General features: G+C 39.3%; 1 protein-coding gene and 1 pseudogene across 4 annotated transcripts in view; both read right to left on the bottom strand.

Moving 5' to 3' along the window:
* The window catches only part of HPSE2 (heparanase 2 (inactive)), a gene marked incomplete at both ends in the record, with an annotated part of 624,570 nt that overhangs the window by 152,767 nt on the left and 444,109 nt on the right, over positions 1 to 27,694 (bottom strand). For all 3 annotated transcript variants that reach the window (XM_080913133.1, XM_080913134.1, XM_080913135.1), the window contains one exon: positions 24,137 to 24,184. In XM_080913133.1, coding sequence (XP_080769259.1) covers positions 24,137 to 24,184 — 48 coding nt within the window. The remainder of the gene's footprint in view (positions 1 to 24,136; positions 24,185 to 27,694) is intronic.
* On the bottom strand, positions 26,232 to 27,009 carry LOC308417842 (large ribosomal subunit protein uL30-like; annotated as a pseudogene). The gene has a single exon. The product of its transcript is annotated as a large ribosomal subunit protein uL30-like (transcript).

The following is a 27,694-nucleotide window of genomic DNA, read 5'->3' as shown; positions in this document are numbered from 1 at the left end:
GGAGACAGTCACGGCTTTTGAGTAGGAAGGGGATGATCCGCAGAGTTCTTAGCAGTTTTTCATGGCAAATTTACTCTCTAAATTTAAAGGCAATAAGGGTATAGAGTTGATGCCCGGTATTTCTTCCTATAGTTGTGATATTTCCAGTTGAAGCCTTGTATTTCTTCCTATAGTTGTGGTATTTCTGCTTTAGAACTGGAAGAACTGTATGACTTCAAGGACCTTCTCATCTCTAGGCATTGCAGACCCTGAGATGAAGTTGTTGGCTATATAAAGCTCACTTCTAAGTTTTCTTTGTGTACTTCTAAAATTCTAAGTTCTACTTCTACATCTAGTCTACCACCATCAAAAGGAGGATGTTAGCAAGTTCCATAGTCTCTCTGGTCACAGGAAAGCCCTTGGCAAAGGGCGCCCATTGAAACACAGGGGCAACCGCTGCCATTACATGCCTGCCTTTCAGCTTCCCCATAATGCCCCTGTGTACTAAGGATGGAGTTCACAGTCTGACAATATTGATCCTTTGTGCTTCCTTATAATGAATGGTGCTACAGTCAAAGATTCTTCAACAATGCTACTATAGCGTTGTGCCATCAGACACCTCAAATAATTTTCACAAATAGCCTTTCTCTTCCATGCAGAAGGAATCCACTGTGCTTGTTAAGTACCTTTTCATCATGTGCAGTCTCACCAATCCTTAGAACCTCCCCAAATGAGGGTCTGTTCTTCAGACCTTCCCAGATGAGGAAGCTAAACTGCAAGGTAAGAGCAAGATGGACTGGCAAGAGAAAGGCTAGGGCTCATCTCAGGACCCCCACCTTGAATTTACAATGCTTGAGATTCCTCGGTCTCCCCTCTCCCAGACACAGCTTTCCTGCCAGATTGTGTGAGTCCGTCTGACACAGAACAACGTACTAGACGGAGACTCGGTAGCTGGAGATAAGATGTAGAAGTACTGAAAGGGAATGAGCAGGACCCTGTCCTTCAAGGAAGCAAAACAAAATGATGTGGTGGCAGTCACGTCACATGGGATCCTTGTTTAGAAGAACAAAACACGGTTTCGGGGTTTCCAAATCCCCATTTAATTTTAGTTTGCAAAGAGCTAATAGATTCATATGGTTCACTGGCTCAAAAATCAAAAGACAAAGAATATATGGTGAGAAGTTTCCCTTCTACCTCTATCTTTGTGACCTCATGTCTCCCTTTTTATATAACAAATGTTTCCAGTTTTTGTATTTCAGTGATTTAAAACATGCAAACAGAACATTCTAGACTCTGTGACTACTCCCACTAACAAATGTTGCCATGGTGAATTGTTCCAATTAGTACACAAGATCTTCCTATCTTTTAAAATTACATTAGCATTCTACTACATGAATATACTATGGTTTCATTTAGCAAATCCTCTATTACTAAAACCCTTTAGTTAAACTCCGTTATTACAAACAAAGCTGAACCAAGTAACGCTGTGTAATGCATGCCTAAGGGAACTAGGCTTCAGTATGAGTTCTCGCACTGCATGGCCCTAGGTGACTCACTTAGTGTTCTCAGCTTTTAGTAATGTGAATCAGAAATGTAAGCAGCAGTGCAGCCTTTCCTCAAAGCACATCCATGTAACACTTCCCCATCACTGAGAACTGTGCTGAAGGAACACCAATGAAATGAAAGCTTCACAAACAGATTTATTATCTCCTGCTTTGATTAGTCAACAAACTGGATAAGGAATAGTTTTTACAATATACTTTGAAGAAAACAAACCTATTCTAGGCACGATGTCTTTTTGTGCATATGTGCAAATGTGTCTTTGAGCATGCTTCTGCCATTGTGTGGAGGAAGGAGAACAACTCGAGGGGTTTGAGGACCAAAGTCATGTCATCAGGCTTGTGTAGCAAGCACTTTATGCACTGAACCCCCTTTTTCTAGCTTGTATGCTGCTTTTGTGGGTGTTCTGTTGCAGCAATGAAAAAAATGAACACAAACAGGATAGGTCAATAAATATATCACCTTGCTTAAGTTAATCCTAAATCTGCCAAGGGAGATCATACAGCCTGAGAACAAATCTAGAAAGATTAAAACAAACAAAGAAATAACAACAATAACAACAACAAACCAGAAAGGAGAACCTTGATGGGATTAGGATAGATATAGTAATTGAGGTTCTGAGATAAAGTTATTTAACATTTCTGCAGGAAGTGAGACAATAGAAGTCATCAAAGATAAACATCAAAGATAAGTCACAACAACAGTGAAGAACAGTCTGAGCACATGGGAAGTGAGCCTGACCAGGCCTCTAGACTTACCAATCTTTCTTCAGTTCTCACATTCAGCACTCATACAAAGTCTACCAAGTACTAAAGATACTGGGGATTCAGGTAGCTAATAAGGCAATTTTCTTTGTTCCTGTATAGCTTACATTCTGGATATATTTAAAAAATAGCAAATGTATTAATGGTAAATACAATGAAGAAAAATATAAAATAAGACCAAGGCATTACACAGGGCTGCTGGTAAAGTGCTTACCTTGCAAAAATGAGGACCTGAATCTGATTCTCCAAACCCACATAAAAATGCCAGGAATGGGGTTCATGTTTGTGGTTCATGTTTTCACTGAGGCAGTGGAGACAATGGGTTGTTCTGATCTGTCCATATAGACTAATTGTAAGCTCCAGGCGAATAAGGAATTCTGTCTCAAAGGAGGTAGAGTAAGGAGGACATTCAAGTTTCTGTAGATTTAGGGAAGAAAGGTTTTGGGCAATGGGAAAGGTAAATGTAAAGATTTAAGGAGTGGAAGGAAGTAAGCATCACTAGAAGGTTTCTAGGAACAGGAAGGAGACCAGGGTACAGCCGTGTGTGGATGGGAGGCCGGAGGCAGAAAAGTTCAGTTATATGCAGCTCCATTGGCCTCTTTGAAGGTATTAGACTTGGATTTATTTTTAGTTGGACTAAAGGACACTGATGACTCTGAGGGAAGTTCTAATAAGATCAGAACCTAAGAGATCACCGAAACGAAGCAAATGGACCAGGTACCAACTGACTGCAGTAGATGGATAATGAATTTAAGTTATTTGAGTGGTAGAAGTTGTTAAATGTTGTGGTAAATATTAGAAGGATGGATCAACCTTTTATCACCTCCCCCAGGTCTCACTCCACAGAGGCCCCTGTAGCATGGAGCCGAATGAACAGACTTTATTGCTGGGTCTGCAGGCCACCCTCTCTGTGAGGTTCCCTTCCCAGGCAGTTCGCTCCGCCTGCCCTGTTGCTTCTGTCCAGGGTGGATGTGACCATCCTGGCTTGTTCGGTTCCTCCACCACCCTGGCACAAACATGTCTCCAAAGCCCAGGAGCTTGTCAAGCAGCTTTATATAATAAATTCTCAGTCCACAAACCCTCTACACAATAAGCTAACATCTTGTGGACAAAGATGCAAACTGTCCTTCTATATGAGATAAAAAGACCTACAGAAATCCTTAAAAGTATTCATGTCTACTTATTGCCAATTAAGACCACCTGGATCCAGATCCTCCTTCTCCAGCTCCATCTTGATTGCTCTTCAAATCTCCCTTTCTCTCCTCCTTTTCCGTTTTTCTAGCCTTTTCCCCTGCCTATCTCTCCACTATCCAACCATGTATCATTTAACATCAACCCACAGTTACAAATGCTTGGCATCTGGACCTCTTTTAAAGGTACAAGGGGTGAGGTATGATGGTGGCTTACCAAACAGTAGGATATGAGCAAGTTCTGCACAAGGAGGAAACCAACAAAACTATAAATAATGGAATACAAAGCATGACCAAGAAGACACAGAAAGAGACCAAAAACATTGACTGCTGTCAACAAATTTAAATATTAACAAAACAACAACAAAAATTAGCTAGCTGAAGCTATTACAAAACAAAATCTATCATTCTCTTGCCTATCAGAAATCTATTTTATCTTTAAAGATAGGCACCACCTTAAAATGAACAGAAGAACAAATATTCCAAACCACCCAGATCAGGAAGCGAGCAGGCGATGACATCTGTCAAAATAGCTTTCAAACTGAACTAATCAGAAGAGATAAAGACAAGCCTTCGTTCTAATCAAGGCATCAAGAAATTATCACAATAGTAAACATATGTGCACCAAACTCTGGCAACTCTATGTCATAAAACGACACAGATTAACATAAACCCTATAGTAATTGATGAATTTGACACCCCACTTTCTCCGATAGGTCATCTAGACAAAAGTTTAAGAGAAATCTCAGAATTAAGTGTCAACTTATATCAAATGGACCTAGCTGATATCTGTAGAATATTCCACCCAAATACCAAAGAATGAAAATTCTCATTATACTCAGCAGCACATGGAAACTTTTCTAAAACAGACCTCATTCTAGACACAAAAGTAGCCTTAATACAAAATAAAAATAATTCCATGTATCATATTTCTGAATATTATACAATTAAAATTAAAATCAACAACGAACAAAATTCTATCATGTATATGAGCTTATGGTGATATATGAGCTCATTTGACTGAATGGTGAGTCAAAGAAGAAATAAAATAGAAGCCAAAATGTTCTTGGAACTAAATAAAATAAAAGCCCAACACCTCACCCCCTGATACATTAGAAGCAGTCAGATGAGGGAAGTTTATAGATCTAAGCACCTATATTAAAAATCAGAAAAGTAAAAATAATGACTTGATGATAAAAAAAAAACCTAAACCCAGTCCATTAGAAGAGACAATAAAAACCAAAGCAAAAATTAATGAAATAAAACAAAGAGAACAATCAAAAGAACCAATGAATCTAAGGGCCAGTTCTTAGAGACTCTAAACAAAATTAACAGACCTTTGCCCCAGCTAACCAAAGGAAAGAAAGAGATGGTCCAAATTAACACAACCAGAAACCAACAGGAGAAACAATGCAATAGACACCAAAGAAATTCAGAATACTATAAGAGAATACTTAAAAGCTTGTATGAAAATAATTTGGAAATCTAAAAAAATGGATAAATTTCTTGCTTCATTCAAACTATGTAAGTTTTAAGCCAAGAAGAGATCAGCAACCTAAAGAGATCGATAACAAAAGAGATCAAACAGTGATAAAAAGCCTTCTTACTAAATGAAGGCCCAGATGAATTCACAGCAGAATTTTATCAGACTTCCAGAGAACTATAACCAACACTTCTTTAGTTTGTCATAACCAAAAGATACAATAAAAACAAATCTAGAGACCGATATCCCCAATGAATATAGATATAAAAATCCCCAATGAAATACTAGCAAAAATAATACAGGCACATAGCAAGATCAAGTTGTCTTGATGCCAGAAATTCATGGCTGGTTAAATATATGTAAGGTAGTAAATATAATAACTCATATAAATGAACTTAAACACAAAACCCAAATGATCACTTAATAGCTGCAGCAAAAGCTTTTGATAAAAATCTTTGTGCCTTTATGATAAAGGTTCTGGAGAGAGTAGGACTGGAGAAAATGTACCTAAGGCTACATAGTAAAGGTTGTAAGTCTTAAGATCTACAAAAGGTATGATATTTGTTAGACTTTAAATTTTTTCTCTGAATGTTTTTCATACACATTATGTTGTGATCAGGAACACTATCTTAGTAGCAACCTTTACTATCACTGTTCCATCCCCTACAATGAAACCTTAAGACACAACCTATTTTCGGTGGTTGGTGTTTGGTGTTAAGCTGAAGCTTATGAACCTGCCTTTTCATGGGCGATCGTTAGATTATGTAGGTGGTTTAGTCCTTCATGTACTACTCTCTGTTAGTTTGACACATTCACATTCTTGGAAAGCCAAAGCTGAATATGAACATGAGTAATAGGAAAGCAACTAACAGTTACTGAACAGAATCTATAAACTGTGCTGTGATGGAGAACTCAGTGGCTCTTTTTAATCTGTTTACTAAATATTAGATACATAGGTTTTGCATTCTTTTCTGTTAATTAAAATTCTTACTATAACTAGACTAAAAAATGATTGTCCACAGATGTTCCAGAAGTGCTGGGAAGGAAACTGCCATTCAGTAACATTCCATGATTCTCTAGTAGAGGATTCATAAACACTAGGTAGATCATGATCTTATACAGTGACTCTTTTCCCATGTCTTGAACCCAAATTCAAGCAAATAGTAGTCCCAGAAAAGTTGACTCACAGCCTGCTGTGTTTTTCTGTGTGTCACCCCAATTCTTTTAATAGTGATTGTTTAAAAGCATGAATCACATATAAAATATTGATTAAAGCAATGAAAAATAGTCTAAGAAGGACTCTTCTTTGTCCCAATACCCACAAGTCTTTCTTGTCTCTCTCATTATACACAAATAAGTTTATAAATTTATGGAGGCTTTCTATGCTCTATGTAAAATGCATTTTGAAAAAAAGTTCTTGGAGGTCAGGGGCTTTGCAAGGCCTTGTAGAAGGACAAGAAAAAGGATGCCCAATCTTGGTCCTCAACTTAGGGCTCTTGTAAATCAAAAAGGGAATTACTAGGATCTTGGCTATTGTGACAAAGAGATACATATCTGGAAAATGGCTAACAATCTGAAGTTTTTTCTTGTGATTTCTCAAGTTTGTAGCTGTTCATTCTTTAGGCTGGATGTCAAGTTGGTTTTCTTGACATTTCAGTTGCTTCTGGTGCTGATGTTCCTGTGTGATCCTTGCCTGGAAGAGTTTTTCTATCCTCCACACAACAAACCTCAGCTTTTTATGAAATGAAACATCCTCCATGTTACAAGAAATCATTTGTCTGTCACTAAGGTCATGCCAAATTTCCCGAAAGGGGGGTTGTTTTCCAAACCTCACTGGCTCCTCATTGCCCCCTTCCAATCCTATTAGGCTAACCCCAGATTTACAGAATTACCCACAGAGAATGAGAAATGCAAATGTTAAAAGCACTTACAACGCTTGGCTACATTTTTCATGTGATTCACATTAAAGCATCTCATGAGAAAGTTGGGTATGCATTGGAAAAACTATACTAATTACACACGGTATAAGTGAATTTTAAAATTACAGAAAATTCAAATTTTTGACGTCTGTGAAGGAACTTTAACAGAAGTGCTGGTTGTTAGTGGTTCTTTTATTTACTGCTGTTTCCTTTTATTTGTATGAAATGAAGTGGGAAAAGAAAAACAGAAAAGGAAAGACAAGAAACAGCGATCCATCTCCACACCAAAATGCCAGCAGGAAGCCACAATTATGCTGCCGTATAATGGCGATGTTCAGGAAACTGTCTACCCAGCAAAGGCCATGTAACTCTAGACAACAATGAAATTATTTTCTGCAATTCTCAAGACCATCCAACATAAGTTCTAATAACATTACACTTCCCTTTCTTTGCTGAACTCGTAGGAGCTTCAGAGAAAAGGGTGGGGTGACAGTGGACACAGACACAGTGATGCCTGTGTATCAAGACTTACGGCTGCAGCTGCCATGACCCTGGGAGACAGCATGAAGCTGCTTGACTGTTTCTCACTGAAGAGAGGGGAAGTAGACACTTGGCTGAAGGAGAGCAAATGTCTGTCAGGGCAAAAGGCTCTCAGAATGTAGTCAGCCATTTATCTAAGGACAGTAGCTGGGCTAACTCTTAGTCTCTCATCAACACATCAGTCGCTCACATGCTTAAGAGGAAAACTGTAAGCTGTTTTTCATATCTTAGGACTGTTAAATTTTACTTTGAAAATCCAAATGGAGTGCCCCTTGCTTAACATTCTGGCCAAGGGGGGAAAAAATTAAATGTAGCTACCAATATAAACTTACACTGGGATTAAGTTACAAAAGCATTGTTCATTAAGTTTACCTGAGGTGAGAAAATGGAATATATTACTAGATTTGAAATTTTGAGGTGGCTTTGAAATCTGCATGTTTTTCCCTGATAACATCGGGTGTGGTTTGCTCTTAGAAATTAGAGCTTTGACAGTTATAATGATAGTTTGATAGGATCCTGAGTTCCAGTCACCTGTGAGGTAGCCATTTTCTGTAACCCTAAACTCCAGACTTCCAAACGAATATAATTAACACCGCGTGTAATCTGAGAAATACAACCAGACATCCTTACTGCACAGAAAGCCCCAAAGTCAAACATCCATGCTGAGGTAACACAGCTCTTAAAGGGATCAAGTGACACCAGAGACAAATGTATCAAGTTGCTGTGGCAACTGATCTAAAGTGCAGCCCAGCTGTTTCCAGTCTGCTCTCCCAACATCAGAGACTACTCACTCAAGGCAAACCATAAAAATACCTCCTAGCTCATAAAAACGACATTTTCTGTTTTGTACGCCAGATCGCTCATCTCCTCAGGCTAAGGTCTGTCTATTCCACTCGATCTTGTCTTTTGCTCATCAGGATAAGCCTGAGGGAGAATCCTGCCAACAGTTAAGCTTGGGATCTCAAGTACAACAGAGAGGTAAGTTCCTTTCAGAAGCTAAGGAAGCCTGTGACTGCTTCACCCCCAGTCACACACAAACTTAGCTATAATCTTCCAGGTTCATTGCTATAGACCAGGTGCTTAAATTTAGCCTTTCTGTTGGAGCAAATGCTTTTAAAGTGAAAATTTCAAGTGGAAGCTGAATGATTACTTTTATTTATTTATTTTTTCTAGAAAATAGGTTAAGAGGTATGCTTCTTCAAAGTAACAAGTGAGGGAAATGGTGAATGGAAAAAGTATTAGTTAAATCTTGAACCATCATCATGTCTCTGAAACTCCTCAGATAAGATGTGCTCTTTCTGATGTTCACCTGCCTAGGGAAAATGGGAACATTGGCACTAATGGGCTTTGTTTGGTTAGTGCAGCACTCCTGGCACTCATGTATGTGCATCAAACACTTGAGTGTGTTATTAAATGCACATTCTAATTGATAAGGACTAGAGTAGGGACTGGGGCTTCCCTTTTGAAAACTCATAGGTGATGTTAATGCTGCTGCTTTGGACTTTCCTTTAGCACAAGGTTGTAAGAACTTTCCAAGTTTACATTGATAAGGAGCCACAACAATACTGGTGCATAGAAAGCTTGGAGATAATGTTAGTTCTTACCTCAACAATAAATTATACAAAACACCATTTTTTCATCCCTGAGGATTTGTACCAGCACTGGGTATCTCTGCGACACACCTGACCTTGTTGTTTTGTGGGGAACTGTGGGAGTTTGGAACTCACAGACACTCCACTAAGTACTCAGAGCTTGCTGAGCAGCTGTGGGAACAAGGAAAAGAACATCGAGAGCAATGCAGATGATGGAGACCTGGCTTACGACATTCCAGAGGGAAGTGTGAGAGAGCCCAGAAAACTCCATTTCTGTGGTATTCTCTATTAAGAATCTGTGGTTTCTGGTCAGAAATCATCTCTGGCTAGCAAGAGACTAAAACCACTGAGGTGAAACTTTTCTTTTACTGGGACATATGATGCTGGTTAGCCAGGACTGAGAAATTAGCTGTCTTTCAGAAGAAACCACTGACAAAAAATAGTAAATGAATAGTAAATTCCTGACGATATTCTGCTGTACTTTCAGGTCTGTGCATAGCCCAGTCGTCACCAGAGAGGCTCCACCTAGCAACCGGTGGAGTGATGGAGCAGATGAAGAGACCCACAGCCAAAGTTTAGCAAACCCCACAGAAGAGAGGGAGAAAGAGCCAGAGAAACAGAGGACACCAGAAAAACATTGCCTACAAAATTAACTGAGCATGGCTCACAGGGGCTCACAGAGACTGAAGCAGCAACCATGGAGCCCGCATTGGTCTATGTTATGTCCTGTGCACACAAGCCATGGTTAAATAGCTTGGGTTTTCTTTGGTGGGGGGGGGGGACTCCTAACAGTGTTAGTAGGGGAGCTGCTGACTCTTTTGACTGCTCTTGAGGTACGTTTCCTCTTACTGGGTTGCCTTAGGAGAGTTTGTTCTTAATCACATTGCATCTTGTTATGCTGTGTGTGGTTGATATCCCCAGAAGGCCTGCTCTTTTCTGAAGAGAAAGGGAGGAGCAGTGGATGTGAGGGAGAGGGGAGGATGCAGTTGGAATAAGATACTGGCACCACTGAGGCAAGATCATGAGGGAGTATTTCCTCAGGCTCAGCATACAGTTGTGGTCTAAAGTTGTCTAAAGTAGCATCTTATCTCATGCTGACAGCTAATCTTGGTGGTGTACAAGAATCTTCCAGGTAAATACTAGTTTGGTCATGAGAGCTGCAGGATTGAAGAGTCCACTGAGAGCAACGGAGTCTGGCATCACTCAAAGTTAGGGGAGGCCACTGGCGAATGTGCAGCCTTAGTAGCAGGGGAATTTTCCAAGACTGAATGGACCACAGAGAGGTTTGGCACTGTGTGGCAGAGTTAGAGTCCCTGAGTGGAGGCCAGAAGCTGGGGGGTGGGGGGTACCAAAGACAGTAGCACCTGCTGAATGGAGCTGGACTGAACCCATGAGATGAGCTATGTGTGTTTTTAAATGGTAGAGCCCAGATTCAGGAGATAGAGATACAAGACTTAATTTAACACATTTGAAGTTTGCTTTTGCTTTGTTCAGATTATGACTGTCTCCTAGTTTTTCCCTCTTTGGTTAACAACAAACTATTTTTTCTTTTTCATTTTTTATTTTATTTTATAGGAATCCATGGTGGTGAGACTTTGGATATTTTAAAGAGACTGAATTTTTTAAGTGTTTGATTTTTTCAAAAAATTGTTGAACTTTTAGAGTTAAACTATATTCATACTGTAATATTAACACAACATATTGGGGATAAAAAGGAAAGAAAGGACTATAGTTTAATAGTGATGTATTGATATATAAAGTTGACAAGATCTATTCTGCCTTTTGTTTGTTTTGTCAAGTTGACAGGGATCTGGCAAGCGTGTACATCAGCTGAGGAAAGGCTTCTCTCAGATGCTTATTCACAAGCATGTGAGATATTCCTGATTGATGACTGTAGGAAGGAAAAGGCCCTTGAAGGTGGTGACAGCCTTGGGTGGTATAAGAAAACAAATTGAGCAAGTCATGGGAGCAAGCAGTGAGCAGCACTCCTCTCTGGTTCTGTTTCAGTTCCCGACTCCATGTTCCTTCCTTGCTTATCTTCCTTTCTTGGCTTCACTCAATGATAGAGTATGATTGAGAAATGTAAGCTAAATAAACTCATTACTTCCCATATTGACTTTGATCAGTATTTTTCACAATACCAAGTTAACTAAAACAGAAACCACTTATGTAAAGTCCAGTGAGAACTTGATAAAAGCAACTGAAGATATGGAAGATATATGACACTAGTCACATCCTCTCTTCAGCCTTACAAACATCCTTAATACAGCATAGCTGGTGCATTTTCATGGCTCTTGACAAAAGAAATTATTTATAAATTCTATATTTGTAAAATCACACACATAATTATTAACTAAACTCCAGATTTTACTTGGATCTCATTAGATATTATTCTGCTAAAGCCCATTTTATTGTTTTATTTTTGTGGTTCTAGGAAGTGCTCAGGGCCTTGTACATTAAAGTAGATCACCATTATGCCATACTCTCATCTCAATAAATACATTTTCCACTTCAAATAATTGTTTAAAATCTACAACATATGGAAGACAACAGCAACTTTAAAAAGTTATCATTGCATGAATGTGGTATATGGATCATTTTTAGAGACCATGGAACTTAGTGAAGATTTAGAAATATGACTTCTATAGTGGAGGTAATTTTAAACCAAACCCATTAAACACTTGTAGTTATAAGCACAATGGCAAATGTTGTCACCATCCTCTTGACTGGCATCGTTACAATCCTGGACAGGAAGAACTATTAAGACACCTAAACCCAGCTTAGCCTTATACTTTCATTTCGGCGTTTCCTCTGCCAAAAACACAGTTCCTAGGCTATTTGCATAGATAGATAATTCACTCACTCATTCTTTTCTATGTTGCCTCATATCTTGGCTTCTAAGAGACCAGTCTCTAAATACTGCAATAGACTTCTCTCCTTGTCTTCCCCATCCTCCCCTCCCCTTCCTTCTGCTCTCTGCATCTTCTTAATGGTTCTTCATCTGGTATTCTTTCCTTTAAAATCATCTGCAGGTGTCTTTCAGGGTAGGGTTCTGTCTTTCTGGTGGTGCCTAGAAGACTTTTCTTTCTATTCTGGTTCTTATTAAGCTGACTAATAATATCCCCCTTCTATTTGCCCTTGCAGAAGAAAGAGAACATGCATTACTTTGTGTGATCACTCAAGGGATAATTTCACTGCCAACCAACCAGAAGACTTCTAAGCTTTCCATGGCTAAAAGTTTTGTTTCTTCTTGCTTCACTGCTTATTCATAGCATTTACCTGCACACAGCAGGTACTCAAGAAGAACATTTTTAATGAATTAATAAAAGTATAACAAAATTACCCCACATAATTACTCAGTAACCTCCTGAGGCTGAGAAACTGACAAGAGTATTATTAGTGTGGTGAGAAATAAACAAGAAATAAATATATCCACATTCGGTAGTGATATAATTTCATAAGTATGGAAATTACAAGTGATCAGAGACAGCAGGGAGCTCACACTTGAGGGGTCAGTATAAATGCGTGTGCCAGGCCAAGTGCTGCTCTGTTATTTTTAACCTTCACAGTGATTGTTAAGGAAGGTATGGGCTCCAATTTGTAAATGAGGAAAGCAAGCTTTGAAGAATTCATTTTTCTACAAAGGATCAGAGAGATTATATCAGGTCTATTTTACTTCAAAGACTTTGCTATTTCTACCAAGCCATGATGCACAAACCTAAAGGTCCTTTGCTTACAAAAGAGTGTTTAAGTATATTTTAAGATCTCTGTGAGTCACTTTTTAAGATACTTTTCAATTTTTTTCTAAATAAGATCAGCATTTTTGCTCTGAAATTGGTTATCTACATGACAGATTTCATTAGCTTTTTATTTTTTGCAGAGTCTTTGTTTAGCAAGTCATTCTAATGTCCCATTGCTTGCAGAAATGCTCATGAAGTAATGCTATTCTCTGATCTACTTTACTCACATTTATTTATACTGGGGTAAATTCATAGTTATTCTGGAAATGAGATTTTTAAATGTTCATTTATTATTCCTTTAAATCTAAAAAACCCTCAAATTACACAATGCATCTCTTTAGGCATCTAGCCTTCATGTATCTGCCATTTTCATTTCTCTGCCACAGCAAGAGTCAAGACTCATGTGCATCATAACAAACCAAAGCCAAAACAGGAATGTGCCAACTTCTATATGAAAGAAATTTACTAAAAGTTAAATGACTCAGTGAAGCACTATTTTCCAACTGATTAATTTAGCCCATGGGTAAGAGATCTCTGCAAAGCTCAAGGCCTGTGAGGTCTAGTGGACGAGGGTGTGAGCTTGTCACTTGCATAATTTTATATTCAATACAATATATTTATGTTGTAAATAATTTTGAAGAAACTGTCACTTAATGCATTCTGCTTTAATATCTGAGAAAACCTGCAATTATCTGGAAAATGATATTATAAAATTCCTTCCTCTTTCAACCACATCTCTTTAATGAAGCCAAATTTTCTTTGCAGGCTTAAACCAAAACAATGCATGCATTTAATTAAGTCAGATGTTAAGAGATGCAACAATATAAACTAAGGCATTTTTTTCTAATTAATTTTCCTGGTTTTGAAAAATAAAGTAAATTTCTATAAAAATATGTGTCAAATGTACTAAAAGTTTATTGTTAAGTAATTTAAAAATTTGTTATAGCTCTAGCATAGTAAGTCAGTATAAATCTGCTGTCAAGGATGTGGAGAAGAGGAACACTCTTCCATTGTTGGTGGGATTGCAAGCTGGTCCAAGCACTCTGGAAATCAGTCTGGTGGTTCCTCAGAAAATAGGACATAGGACTACCTGATGACCCAGTTATAACACTCCTGAGCATATATCCAAAAGATGCTCCAATATATAACAAGAACACATATTCTACCATGTTCATAGCAGCCTTATATATAATAGCCAGAAGCTGAAAAGAACCCAGATGTCCTTCAACAGAGGAATGGATACAGAAATTGTAGTATATTTACACAAAGGAGTACTACTCAGCTATTAGAAATAATGACTTTATGAAATTCCTAGACAAATGGATGGAACTAGAAGCTATCATCCTGAGTGAGGTAACACACTCACAAAAGAACATACACTGATAAGCAGATAGCTCCCCCCCCCCCAAGCTCTGAATAACCAAGAAACAAGTCACAGACCTTATGAAGCTCAAAAAGAAGAAAGGCCAGGGTGTGGATGCCTCAGTTCTTCTTGAAAGGGAGAATAAAGCACTCACTGGAGGAAATACAGGACAAATAGAGCAGAGATCGAAGAAAAGAACATTCAGAGACTGCCTCACCTTGGGATCCACCCCATATGTAGCCACTGAACCCAAGCACTATTGCTGATGCCAAGAAATGCTTATTGCCAGGAGCCAGATAAGGATGCCTCCTCAGAGGCTGTGCCAGAGCCATACAAATACAGTTGAGGATGCTTTCAGCTAACCATCGGATTGAACATGGGGACCCCAATGAAGGAGCTAGAGAAAGGACTGAAGGAGCTGAAAGGGTCTGCAACTCTGTAAAGAAGAACATTATCAATCAGCCAAACCTCTCAGAACTTCTATGAACTAAAACACCAACCAATGAGCACACATTGAGAAACACACGGCTCCAGTTGCATATGTAACAGAGAATAGCAGTGTTTGACATCAATAAGAGAAGAGGCCTGTGGTCCAGTGAAGGTGCATTTTCTCAATGTAGGGAATGCCAAGGCACTGAGGTGGAGAGGGTGGTTTGGAGAGGAAGAACCTTCATGGAAACAAGTGAAGGAGAGAGAGATGGGATTGGAAGGAAAGGGGAGAACATTTGAAATGTAAATACAGAAAATATTCAATAAAAATTTAAAAAATACAAATTTCAACAGAAACTAAAATTGATATTCTTGGAGAGGAAATGAGAGACAATCTATCCAGAAACAAGAAAAGGCGTTCTGAAGGGGATGTTCTGAGTGACAGAAGAGCTTTGGGAATGGACATTATAAAGTATAAACGTCAACAGAAAATGTAGATAATAAAGGGGATCTATTAAAAAACAGAGGTAAGAATAAAATGGAGAAATATGTAAAGCTCAGGATACAACTTTAGGATGGTCAATACTGATGGTGACAGCCCCAGAAGGGACTATATTCAAATGGAGGATCCTCATTAAAAAACTGTTCTAAGAAGCTCTTCTTAAACTGAAGGTGTGGATTTCAGACAAAGTGTCTACTATGTAGCAACTGGACAGAACACAGAAAGGGTCACATAGAAGACCCCTGGGGACAGGAAGATGCTCAAATTATCAAAAGAGAATAAAAACCTACCTAAATGAAAGAATTGGAGAATTTTAAAGAGACTGGACTTTTCAATAGTTACCATGAACACTCGAGTGAACCCGAGCATGGGTGGGTGTGCATTCTGAGGAAGAGCCATGTGCACCTAACACAGAAATCAAAGCGAGAGACAGGCCTCAATGTGTTTAGCTCCCATTTATCTTTCCCTACTAAGTTCCTGGGTGAAAAGATACACTAAATCAAGGGAATAAACTTCACAGAAGGGTTTTTTTTTAGTTATCCAATAGATAAAAACATCAAGGAGAACCCCAAAGATGGTGGTGAAGGGTGATCCCAGGAACAACAGCTGTTTAATAGCACTGAGATCAATTGGTCCAGATGAGAACAGTAGAGATGGTTGGAGGAGCAGATCTCTGAGGAGATGAAGGCAACTGCTACCTGAAGTGTCTGCATTTGTAGAAATTTATCACTGTTATTGAATTTTACAACCGATTAATGGTAGATTATGAGGAAGTTAGCAACTAAAGAAAAGGTTATCAACACAGAGGGAAACAAAAACTCGTGAAAAACTAATCAAAGAATACCATATACCTAATCTATGAATTAAATGTGCGTAATCTGAGGCTGGAGAAATAATTCAGTGATTACGACCACTTTCAGTGCTTTAGGATGATGGTCACTAAGTAACAGTTTGGGGTAGGACCTTTCACACCACTGTACTCCACTGATATAGGACAGAGACGGGGGAGCCACATGACTTGTTAGCTGTTAGCCTAGCCCACCAAAAATGTGGGTTTCAGGTACACACGTGCACACACACACACTCATACACACACACCCATAGCCCCCACATTCACATCTCCCCACATTCTCTCTCTCTCTCTCACACACACACACACACACACACACACACACACACACACACACGCTCACATACACACTCTCACATACACACACTCACAGAGAGAGACAGAAACAGAGAGACAGAGTCAGAGAAAGACAGAGAGAGATAGGGAGGCAGAGACAGAGGGAAAGGAAGAGAAAGGGAGAGGGAGGGAGAGGGAGAGGAGAGATCCTACCTCAAAGGAATAACACAAAGAATGATAGCGGAGGGTACCTGACACCCTTCTCTGGACTCTGTACATGAAAACTGCACAGACATGTATGCTCAGACATGTATGCAGACATGTATGCACAGAACCAATGCCCCCCTCTCATGCAAACTAAATTAACTTCAAAGTTAATAGTAACAATGTGAAAAATGAAATTTGATCTAACTCTGAAAAACAAGATATTGGAGAAGAGATAAAGGGATGATGTCATATGAAGCCAGAGGCATAAGGGAACTAAATTCTTGCCTTTTATAGTAATTGATTAAGGGCATCGGGGGAAAGCCAAGAGAGTTGATTCAGACTATCATTAAGAAATATGGAAATTAAGAATATATGTGGGTAAGCTATGCAAACTGCTTCTGGACCAGGGAAATTAGGGTATAAATGATGGAGCTGGGCAGTGATGATTTCTTTACTGTGAGGGAAATGCATTACATACTTATTATAAAACATTATCTATTACAGAAAAGTAAAAATGAGAGAAAAAGAGCCCTCACACTCCATACATTGAGGGTCTAATACTATTAACCCATTCTTTGGTCTTCTTTTACTTTATGTCATTAAAGTATGATCTATACATTCTATATTTTACTTTCCATATCAAAGACGGTTGTTATTCATACTTTTCATGAATATTATCATGGCATCTCGTTATTTTATAACCAATAAGATATTTTAAGGTGTAACAGTTTAGGGTTCTCTTTAATATTTGAGTAAAAACCTTTTTAAACCTAGAGATAAGTTTTCTATAGTATACATCAGGCATCCATCCCATGAGTGCTATAGATAACATTTTGCTGTGCTTATGTTTGCATAGACCTACCAGTCTATCTATTTCTCTACCTGTTCACTGATCCATTTTATGTTCTGAGGTTTTTCAAAATAAACTGCAGTTTGTAAACTTTAATCTAAATGTCATGAGGTACACAATTAGCCAGAGTTCATCCTCATTATATCATGTGATGAACTTGGATGAATACATACTCCTATGTAACTGAATTCCTCCCAAGATGCACATCATTGTGATCATTAAGTCACGCCCTTTCCTCAGAGGCTGTCACTGTTCTGAGTTATAAAATCTATCCTGGTACTTTGTATGACTGAAATGACATGAATTTCCTTTTTCTTTGTTTTGCTTTAGTCTTTGTTTTAATTTAACAGTGGTTTTGAGATCTATGGGAAGCTTCTTTCTTTGTTATACCTCCACTACCTTTAGTTACTTTAGGTTGTTTGTTCCTTTTTAGCTTCTTTAGATGACAAGAAAAATTACTAATTGACAGTGTTTCTTCTCTTTATAATAAGCATGGCAGGTCACAGACTTCTGCTGTTGCTGAGTGTCATTCTGATGTAATATATGTTCATAATAAACTTTGATTGTTATACTTTGCTTCATGGTATTTTGAACTATAGATTACTTTTAAATGCATCAATTTCCAAAGTTACAGTTTATATGTGTTGTATTACTAATATTTATGTCATCAGAGATATACTCTGTGGGATTTCACTGGTGTAGTCACTGGGGAAACCAGTGTGGTGAATTTTGAATATGCTAAAATCAAGTCTCCCATATGACCCAGTTATACCACTCCTTGGCATTTGCCCAAGGACTCAACATTCTAGCCCACAGATACACACTTCAGTCATGATCTCTGTTGCTTTACTCACAATAACTAAGAAATGTAAACAACTTTAAATATCTTTCAACCGATGAATGAAAGATGACATTATTCATATATACATATACTCGCATGTATTATGGAATATTATTCAGCTGTAAAGAAAAAATAAAATAATGAACTTGGCAAATAAATGGACAGAAAGAGAAAAGATCATATTGAATAATGTGACCAAGAGCCAGAAAGACAAATGTCACATGTTTTCCCTTATTGGCAGCTCTTAACTCTAAATATTCAGATGTGAGTACAGATTCTTACCCTCTTGTAACTGCAGAAACCAGGAGAGTTAATGGGGCCATTTCCAGGATAAGAGTGTTGGGGAGCAACAGAGAGGGGAATAACAGGGCTCTATGTGATCTGATCAGGGAAAATGAAAAGGGGTCTCTTTAGGGAGGAGAAGGGAGCTAAATACAGAAGGTGGAGAGAGGCAAAGAGAATAGCAGCTGCAAGTGATCTGAGAGAAAATAGGAAAGGGGGCTCTTTAGGGCAAGGTAAACACAACAGGAGAGTAAAATAACAGTAAGAATGTCTGAAAAGCATAACCTTAATTTTAGAGACCCCTCCAGGCTGACTTCTGTAGTGACTGCTCCAGTCTGTACTCTTTCCAGGGTCACAGAGGGTTCCTTTCCAGTGTCTGAGGTTGGGCTTTAGTTATGGGCATTCTGATGAGGGGGAATTGAAATCTCAAAGTGCTTTTGATGTGTGTGTCCCTGGTGGCTGAGGACACAGGCCTTTTTCATGTACCTACTAGTTGCTTGTATTTTGTCTTTTGAGAAGCATTGCTCATTTTACTTGCCCATTTATTGACTGAATTATATAGAACTTAAATATTTTAATCCTTCATACATCCTATATATCAATCTCTGCTAAGATGTGTAGGGAACAAACACACCCTCCCATCCTGACCCCTGTCTATGCATTCTTATGCATTCTGTTCACTTTTCCCTTTGCCATGCAGAAGCTTTTAAATTTCATGCAAGCTCATTTGTCAGGTTTTGCAACTGGCTCCTGGACAACTGAGTCCTGTGTAAAAAATCCTTGTCTATGTCCATGGTTTGAAGTGGGTTTTTTTTTTTTTCCTAGCACTTTCAGAGTTTTCTCCCAAACTCTTGGACTGACAAAATTAATATTATAAAAACTGCAATACTATTGAAAGTGACTGACAAACTCAACTGAGCCCTATCAAAACACCAGTGAAATACTTATACAGCTGACAACAGTCCATACTTCCTACACACTCACCGAAGTCAAATAGACAAACAGTCCAAATTGGGAGCAATAATGCTTGGGGCATCACAATTAATTTCAAATACTACTACAGCATGAAGAAATAGAAATAGCCTAGGACTGCAAGAAAGTCACAGAAACCAGGGGAGAGCACAGAGGACCTAACACAGAGACCAGGGAGAACAGAGAGGACCTAACACAGAGACCAGGGAGAGCACAGAGGATATAGACACAGAGACCAGGGAGAACACAGAGGATATAGACACAGAGACCAGGGAGAACACAGAGGATCTAATACAGAGACCAGGGATAACAGAGAGGACCTAACACAGAGACCAGGGAGAACACAGAGGATATAGACACAGAGACCAGGGAGAACACAGAGGATCTAATACAGAGACCAGGGATAACAGAGAGGACCTAACACAGAGACCAGGGATAACACAGAGGACATAACACAGAGACCAGGGAGAACACAGAGGACATAACACAGAGACCAGGGAGAACACAGAGGATATAACACAGAGACCAGGGAGAACACAGAGGATATAACACAGAGACCAGGGAGAACACAGAGGATCTAACACAGAGACCAGGGAGAACACAGAGGATCTAGACACAGAGACCAGGGAGAACAGAGAGGATATAACACAGAGACCAGGGAGAACACAGAGGACCTAACACAGAGACCAGGGAGAACACAGAGGACCTAACACAGAGACCAGGGAGAGCACTGAGGATCTAGAAGCAAACTTACACATAACTACAGCTATCTACTTTTTGGCATATGTGTCAAAAACATATATTGTAGGAAAGGTAGCCCCTTTGACAAACAATGCTAGAAAAATACATATCCACATACATATAATACAATAAACTAGACCCAGTATCTGTCAACATGTACAAAATCAACTCAAAATCGCTCAACGACCTTCTAATTTATGTCCTGTAGGCAAAATATAGGTCTCCTATGTCATTCAATCTAAGAATTCTTGTATTAATTATACAGTTTACAACAATCACCCCTAATATAATTATTGATTTGGGTAATGGTTATGTTTCATTTTTGACTCTCCATTTATTTTTTTTCTCTATTTGTCATCACTTTCTGCTTTTCATGATATTTCAAAATTAAATCACTCTTTCTAAGTATTTAGTTGCTATTTCTTTATGATTTTTAAATATATATAACCGTATCTAGTATTTTAAATGAATCCTTTAAAAATAAACTTCCACTTATGCACACAGTCTTCATAAAGTCAGTGCCATATTAATTCACGCAAGAGAACGTCACAACCATGTCCTTCTACTTAATGCCCGTTTTCCTCACCCTTGTAGAAGCTTTCTTACATACGCTACAGCCACAGATGTAACAAACCCCACAATATAATTCACAAATTCACGTTTGTCTGTTTTTAAAAAATAAAGAGAAAAGTTTTTTTTTTTTTTTTTTTTTTAATTTACCTAAGAATCTCTGGGCTTTGGTGCTCTTGGTTCTTTTTGGACAACCAGGCTTCACCTGCTATTCTTAACATCTTGTGTCCTTTATTAATCAAAATCACCTTCATGTCATCTGTATTTTTTAAATGTATTTTTCTGATGGAATATTATGTTGTCATTTAAATAACAAATTTCTATCATTTGTAACAACATATCTGAGCTTGGGAACATATATTAAGTGACATAAACCAGGCACAGAAAGACAAACACTATGTATTTTCACGTCTGTGTGGAAGTTTAAAGTTGAATTTATGGAACAGGCATAAAACAAATCAGTGTCACAAAGATTTTGTAGTTTACAATGCACTAACATTTCCCCATGTGATCATTTAATGTGGACATTCCCCCCCCCTTACCTCTGAATAGCCACAATAACTTCTTTGAAATTGTTGTCAGTTAATTCTAATATCTGGATCATGAAAATCATAGTTTTATTATAATTAATGTGTGCTAACTATAAAAGAACACACACAGACCCCTGAAATTTTTATTTTGGAGGTTTTAGGTTCTCAGCTGTTGTTTTGCAGCTGGCTCTTTGGATCTCCCAGTGAACACATGTATTGCCGGGACCAGAGATTCCAGGGACCATTTATGTGCACTTCTGGAACTTTCCCCACAAGCTTCTTCCAGCCTGTCTCCTCCTTATGATATAACCATGTATTTTTGCTTCCATTCCAGCTCCTTTGTGAAATACGGACTGACGACCGGAAACGTCGGGTAAATATGCCTTTCATCTATCATCATCCACCGTCATCAAGAATGTAGGATCTCCCTCTAGTTCCTTTCAGAACTCCTTTCAGAAAAAAGTGTCTGTTTGTTTTTAAAGTATGTGGATATAAACGACACCACTGAGCCTGTAATTCGAATTTAGTATCAGTCTAATTGTTCCAGGGCTTCTACATAGTGGAAAGATTAAATTGAATCGTATGGCCCTTAAAACACAGGAAATCTGGGAGCATGACCTTCCAAATCAAACAATTGAAACACATAGATCAGACCCAGTTGGTCAATGTAAGAAGTTCAAGAAGAATCTCTAGTGCATTGTTATTATTATCAACGTAGCCACTATTCTTTCAATAGTAAATTCCTAATAAATAATTATCTAAATAGGAATGTCATGAATAGAACAAATACCTTTTAATTTGAAAAATGAATTATGGAAGTATTTTTTTTAGATTACTTTAAGTATTATGTAAAATGAGCAAGAAAAAGAGTAAGAGAGGACCTATTGATAGTAAAATCATCAAGAGAGGTCTCTCCAAGGATGTGAAGGTTAACACTCAAAAGATGACAAGGGGTCAGGCATATGAATGGCAGGGAGAAGACAAAAGAATGGTGTGTAGGAAGGAAATGAGACACACAAGGAAGGCACACAGGGAAGGGACAGAAAGCAAGCACTGAGGCACACATGTACAGGGACCTTCACGAGGAAAACCTCCAGGTTTTCTCTCCAGGAGAAAGTGAATGCAGTCAGGTTACAGTCCCCTGACAGCAACTGACACCAGGAGGTAGTATGTTAGTTCCTGCTCTCTACAGCTGAGAAAAAATATTGTGGCCAAGAGCAGGTTAGGAGAGAAAAGGGTCTCTTCTAGAAGGATCATAGTTCAAAAAACTTGAGTTTATCATAGTAGGAAGACTGAGAACAGTCAGGAGAACACAGGGTAGTAAGCCAGGTGGCTGGAAGGTCATATGTCATTTGAATACAGTAGGAGGAGTGAAGGATGACAGGCTGGGGGCTGGGGGGTGGAAAGTATAGGAAATGGGCAAAGCTATAAACTCTCACACCTGTCCCTAGTGACACACTTCCTCCAGCATGGCTCCAGTCCATGAAGGTTTCATAACCTTCACAAATGATGACATTAACTAAGAACCAAGTGTTTAAATACATGAACATCTGGGAAGCATGTCTCATTCAACCTGGAACAGATAGTAAACCAAAGATCAGGGAACAGAGCTTGCCCTTTGGTTTCGGAGTAAAGGGGTGAGCGTAAGTGACAACTTGGGAGATTTATTCTATGACTCACAAAACGTGATGAAGGACAAGAATTTTTGGGGAAAAATCTTGAAACTTCTTGTTTAGGTAAACTGGGTATGAACATAGGCTGAAACAGTTCTCACAGTGATTTGAGTTATTAATTACCAACAACCCAAAAGTTCTTTCTGGATACTTTAATAAATATTCTATCCACTTACTTTTCCTTTGTCACCCTCATTGTCCCACAATGGACCCACATAATCCAGGGAACAGAAAAAGGAGAATGGGGTGCACTCCAACTGCATCAGACCAACAAGTGACTGAGATGCTGTTCAAGGGGAAAGCATTCCAAAATTCAACATGCCAGCCCAGAGACCAGGAGACTTAAAGAACACCTAAATGTACCCATTAGACAGCTGCCCCCACACTAGGCTGCCCCCACACTAGGCTGCCCCACACTAGGCTGCCCCCACACTAGATGGCTGCCCCACACTAGGTGGCTGCCTCCACACTAGATGGCTGCCCCACACTAGGTGGCTGCCTCCACACTAGGCTGCCCCCACACTAGGTGGCTGCCTCCACACTAGGTGGCTGCCCCACACTAGATGGCTGCCCCCACACTAGGTGGCTGCCTCCACACTAGGCTACCCCCACACTAGGCTGCCCCCACACTAGGCTGCCCCACACTAGGCTGCCCCACACTAGGCGGCTTCCCTCACAAGGTGAGCTGCACTTGAGGTAACAGGACTTGCCAACATGAGCTTCTTCCTGGAGTGTTGAGGCTTATTACTTTTTCTAAAGTGGCTCCAGTTTTAAAATAATGATTTTTCTAAATAAATAATAAAAATTTCTTAATTTTTTCCTCTTTTTAACTTGCCTTATATTATCAAATTTCTAGGCACTAATTAGAACCATAGCTGGTAATGTACTATTTCTATGTTCACATGATATATTGAACAGTCAAAACTGTTTCCTCTCTTAAACAGGGAAATTCATTCCCAAAGGGAAGGCCTACAGGGAAATGGTGTCACACTTCATCTCCATTACCCTTCATCCTTGACAGATTAATTTAAGAGAGCACATTAATAGGCAAGATTTCCAAATTGTCAGTGTTGGGGGGGGGTTATGGTTTTGAAAATAACAGCATAAAAGTCATAGCACATCAGACAACATGTGTTCTAATAGCAGCTTTAGAGATGATTTTAATTTTTCTTGAAAGATAACGGGTAGTTTATTAAATGTCAGCTGTGAACTTGGTGACAACCAATTATCTTCTATTTCACAGCAGCCGATAATAAGTGAGATAAAAAATGATGAATACCTACTGTTGCCAGGTAACTGCATCCACTGTGCTTCCTGCCACCTTCATGAATCTGTAGGAATACAGAAAAAAAGATGCTGTAACTTAATATAGCCGTATTTCCAAAACTAAAGTAAGGTAAAGTGAGAAATACATTGAGCCAATCCACATCCTGATACACTTTCTCAGAGAACCTTAACCAGCAATGGACATCAAACTCCCTGCACAGAATTTTCCCCACATCTGTCTTTCTAAACCCATGCTTGACAGTTCTCACTCTGACTTTGGAAGATCCAAACATACCTGTGCTGTTTCTATTCTCCAAAGACTCCTATCTCAGCTGGAAAACAATGCTGTTTCCCAAGCATGGCACCACAATAGGCCTTTGGAATTGCAAGCCAATCTCTCTGGAGAAAGCAAGGGAAAACACAACTTACATCTGCAAGGCACTATCAAATACGCTCCAGTGCAAAGCCGCCACATCTGTGGGAAACATGATGGGGCAGAAACATGAGCACCACAAAGAGTAATTTATCCATGTCTGGAGCAGCGGAGAGGAGAATAAGTATCCTCCATCAAGTATGCCCGGCTTGAAAGTAGAGGGAGTCCTGGTTCTGGGCAGTTTACATCAAAACCTTGTTAGCAACTGCTCACTGACTTGTGTGACCCCGCGTAGGTTCAGAAGAACCAAAAAGAGGAGGATGCATTTGTGATTCACAGATGCCACAGGACACATGTTTGAGATAACCTGGTCTCTGGAATCAGGAATCAAAGAAAACATCCTACTTCTTTCAAATGTTTCTTTCAGCCTCAAGACTCCAAAGAAGAATGTCTCTTCAAAGCAAACATTTAATTGGGCTTTATAACCAAAGAGCTCTGGAACAGAGAAGATACTCTCTTTCCTGGAAGACCCTTGCTGTACCACACCCTATCAAAACCTCTCTAGATGGATGAATGAGCAAAGAAGGGTACTGTGAGCAAACCAGAAGGCTCTGTTTCACTGTGATGATGGGAAAGGACTCAGTCTGCCTATAGACAAACTGAACAAAAGGGGAAACCAGGAATTTCGATTGGCCGCAAAGTGGGTGTATAAAGGAATAAGGGGAAAAGGGGAAAGGGTCCAGAGAGACACATCAATCAGGGCAGGAGTGACAGCTGGAGGAAGAAGCAGTCACCACAGTGATATTATATTGATGCTGTCTTTTATGCTTTTGCTTTTCTTTTGTTAGCACCATTCTACAGTGGGAATTAGTTTGATGGGTTGATTCAAGATGTCAGTGTGGCTTAGAAGGCATTTTCTGAGTACTTAGTACCCCCCCCCCCTCCATCTCTGTGTGTGTGAGAAAGAAAGAGGCAAAGAGGCAGGGGTGGGGAATTAGATTTCTTAGCATTGCTTTGCTTGGTGCTGAGGATGTTAGGTGTTATTGATTCCTTTTCACAGCTGATGTGTAGCTTCTTCACTGGCTGTAAAGGTAGACTTAGATTTTCCACACAGCTGACTCTGTGTGGGTGACGCTTCTTCACCTCATTTTACCAGCAGGAAAACCTCTGAGTCTGGCAGGGTGGCTCACCCTCCTCCCTGTGTCCCTGCACTGTGCTTAGGAGTCCCTTTTCAGAGTTAAAAGAACAGAAATGTTCATGTACTTGGTTCTTTCCACCTTGCTATGTGCTACTCAGGTCAACCAGAACATAGCAAGCATCAGTCAAAGTGCAGAAAAGGAAAAGAAAAAACAACAGGGCCACAGGAAATGAACGAGTGTCTCCAAGACTGTTTTCCTGCATCCGCAATCCAAGTGATGGAGGAGTTGGTGGTCTAGAGATAGAGGGTGGGAGGGAGAGGGAATTCTTTATCTTTTCTTCAGGATGTTGTAAAGGTCAGAAAATCTAGAAAGTCTTACATGTAAACATCATAAGTTTTTAATAGAAAGGAAACAAAGATTTAAACACACATTTGCAAGGGATTTGCTCCTCCTAAAGAGTTTCCATCATCTCTGAAATAATAGTTTAAAAAAAACTGTCTTCAAAATCATAAATGAAACTGACAGTTCTTTTTATTTTCAATTTGTCAAGCTGTGACTGTTTGTTAACTGACCAGATTATAAAAATCCACGGGCGACACCTTAGTTCATCTGTCTGGTAAGCCTGTTTATCTGGTCTTCCCTGTTGCCAGCATCTCCACCTTCTACAAAGTGAGTTGTCTTTTTCTTCATTCCACCTCGTGGCAAGGATAATTTGAAGGGCCACAGGAAGTTATTTGCTTGAAGTGTTTCCCAACTGTATAGATCTCATGAATTAGATCCTCCATGCAGATGATGGCAAATTTACCAAGAGATCGAGCAATCAAGGAATTATCTAGCAAGGCAATCCACTTTTAATTAATTCTGTCATAGCCTCGCTTGGAGATGAGCGCATTTACTGACCTCAGGTTGGGGTACCCCCATGCAACGTTTGGTTCCACAATCCTCAGCATGTTAACTGAAGCCTTGTTGAGCTTGGCAAAGGTGCCGTTGAAGATCTGTCAGACAAAGAAGCTGCAACACCTTGTGCAGCTTTGGGCTTCTCCACTGATACCCTGATTCTGATGACAAATGACAATTTTGGTTCTGCAGGCACAGAGAACTTTCAGCCTTCCTTGCCATCCCAGCATCTGAATCTCAGTGCGGTACATCTGCCTGTTCTCCTTTGATAGAGCTTTGCCTTCTCACAGATGAGCTTCCTCCGTGCCTTCCGCAGTGTCTTCAGGGCAAACTTCTTCCTCAGGTGCTTCACCTTCAACTCTGTGAAATTCCTTCGCTTTTTCTTAAGGGTTTTTGGCACAGAAGTACCCTTGTTCTTAAAGGTTTCTGGCACAACAGCAACCTTCTTTTTCTTCTCTGGAACAGCCTCCATGGTTGCAGCCGGAAAAGGAGAGGCAAAACTGACAGTTCTTATAAACTGTTTTCTGCTTCTTATGTGTGTAGATCACAAATCCCCCCCCCCCCAAAAAAAAACAATTAGGAAGATACTCCTATTTAAAATACAGAAGGCTACATCTTACAATGGGTGTTTGAATTGTTCAAATTTACACAAGACAAGAATCTGTTTCCAAATCCAATCCAAATATAACCCTGTGAGGCCTTTAATCTAGTTTAACTTGAGCTGAGTAGTACAGTAAAACACTAAAATGGAAAAGAAAAAGTTAAAATTGTATGTTGAGAGAATATAACCATGTTTATTAGAAAACTTATCAGACTTAAATATCTTCTTTTTGTTACTGTTTTTTTTTTCTTTAAAAAGTGAGCTCTTTAGTATTTATTTGCAAGAAAATGTGCTGAATGTGCACATCCAATGGGGATCCAGCTAGTGCCCAGTGCCCAGGACAAACACAGTGGACACCATAAGACAGAAACATACACAGTTAACTACCAAAGTTACTTTGTGTCACACCAGTAACTGCCTGTAGGGTCATAGTTGGGAGAGCAGCTAGCTCTGCTGTCTATGGTGTGAGAAGGGATGTGAGCAGAAAATAGATTCATATCATGTGTGGTACAAATGAATGGTACAAAGAAGGAGGTTGTAACTTGTGCTATAAGGAGCAACCTGG

This window comes from Micromys minutus (assembly GCF_963924665.1).
Source record: "Micromys minutus genome assembly, chromosome: 2".
Classification (NCBI taxonomy): Eukaryota; Metazoa; Chordata; class Mammalia; order Rodentia; family Muridae; genus Micromys; species Micromys minutus.
This window is presented reverse-complemented; position numbering and strand designations above follow the sequence as displayed.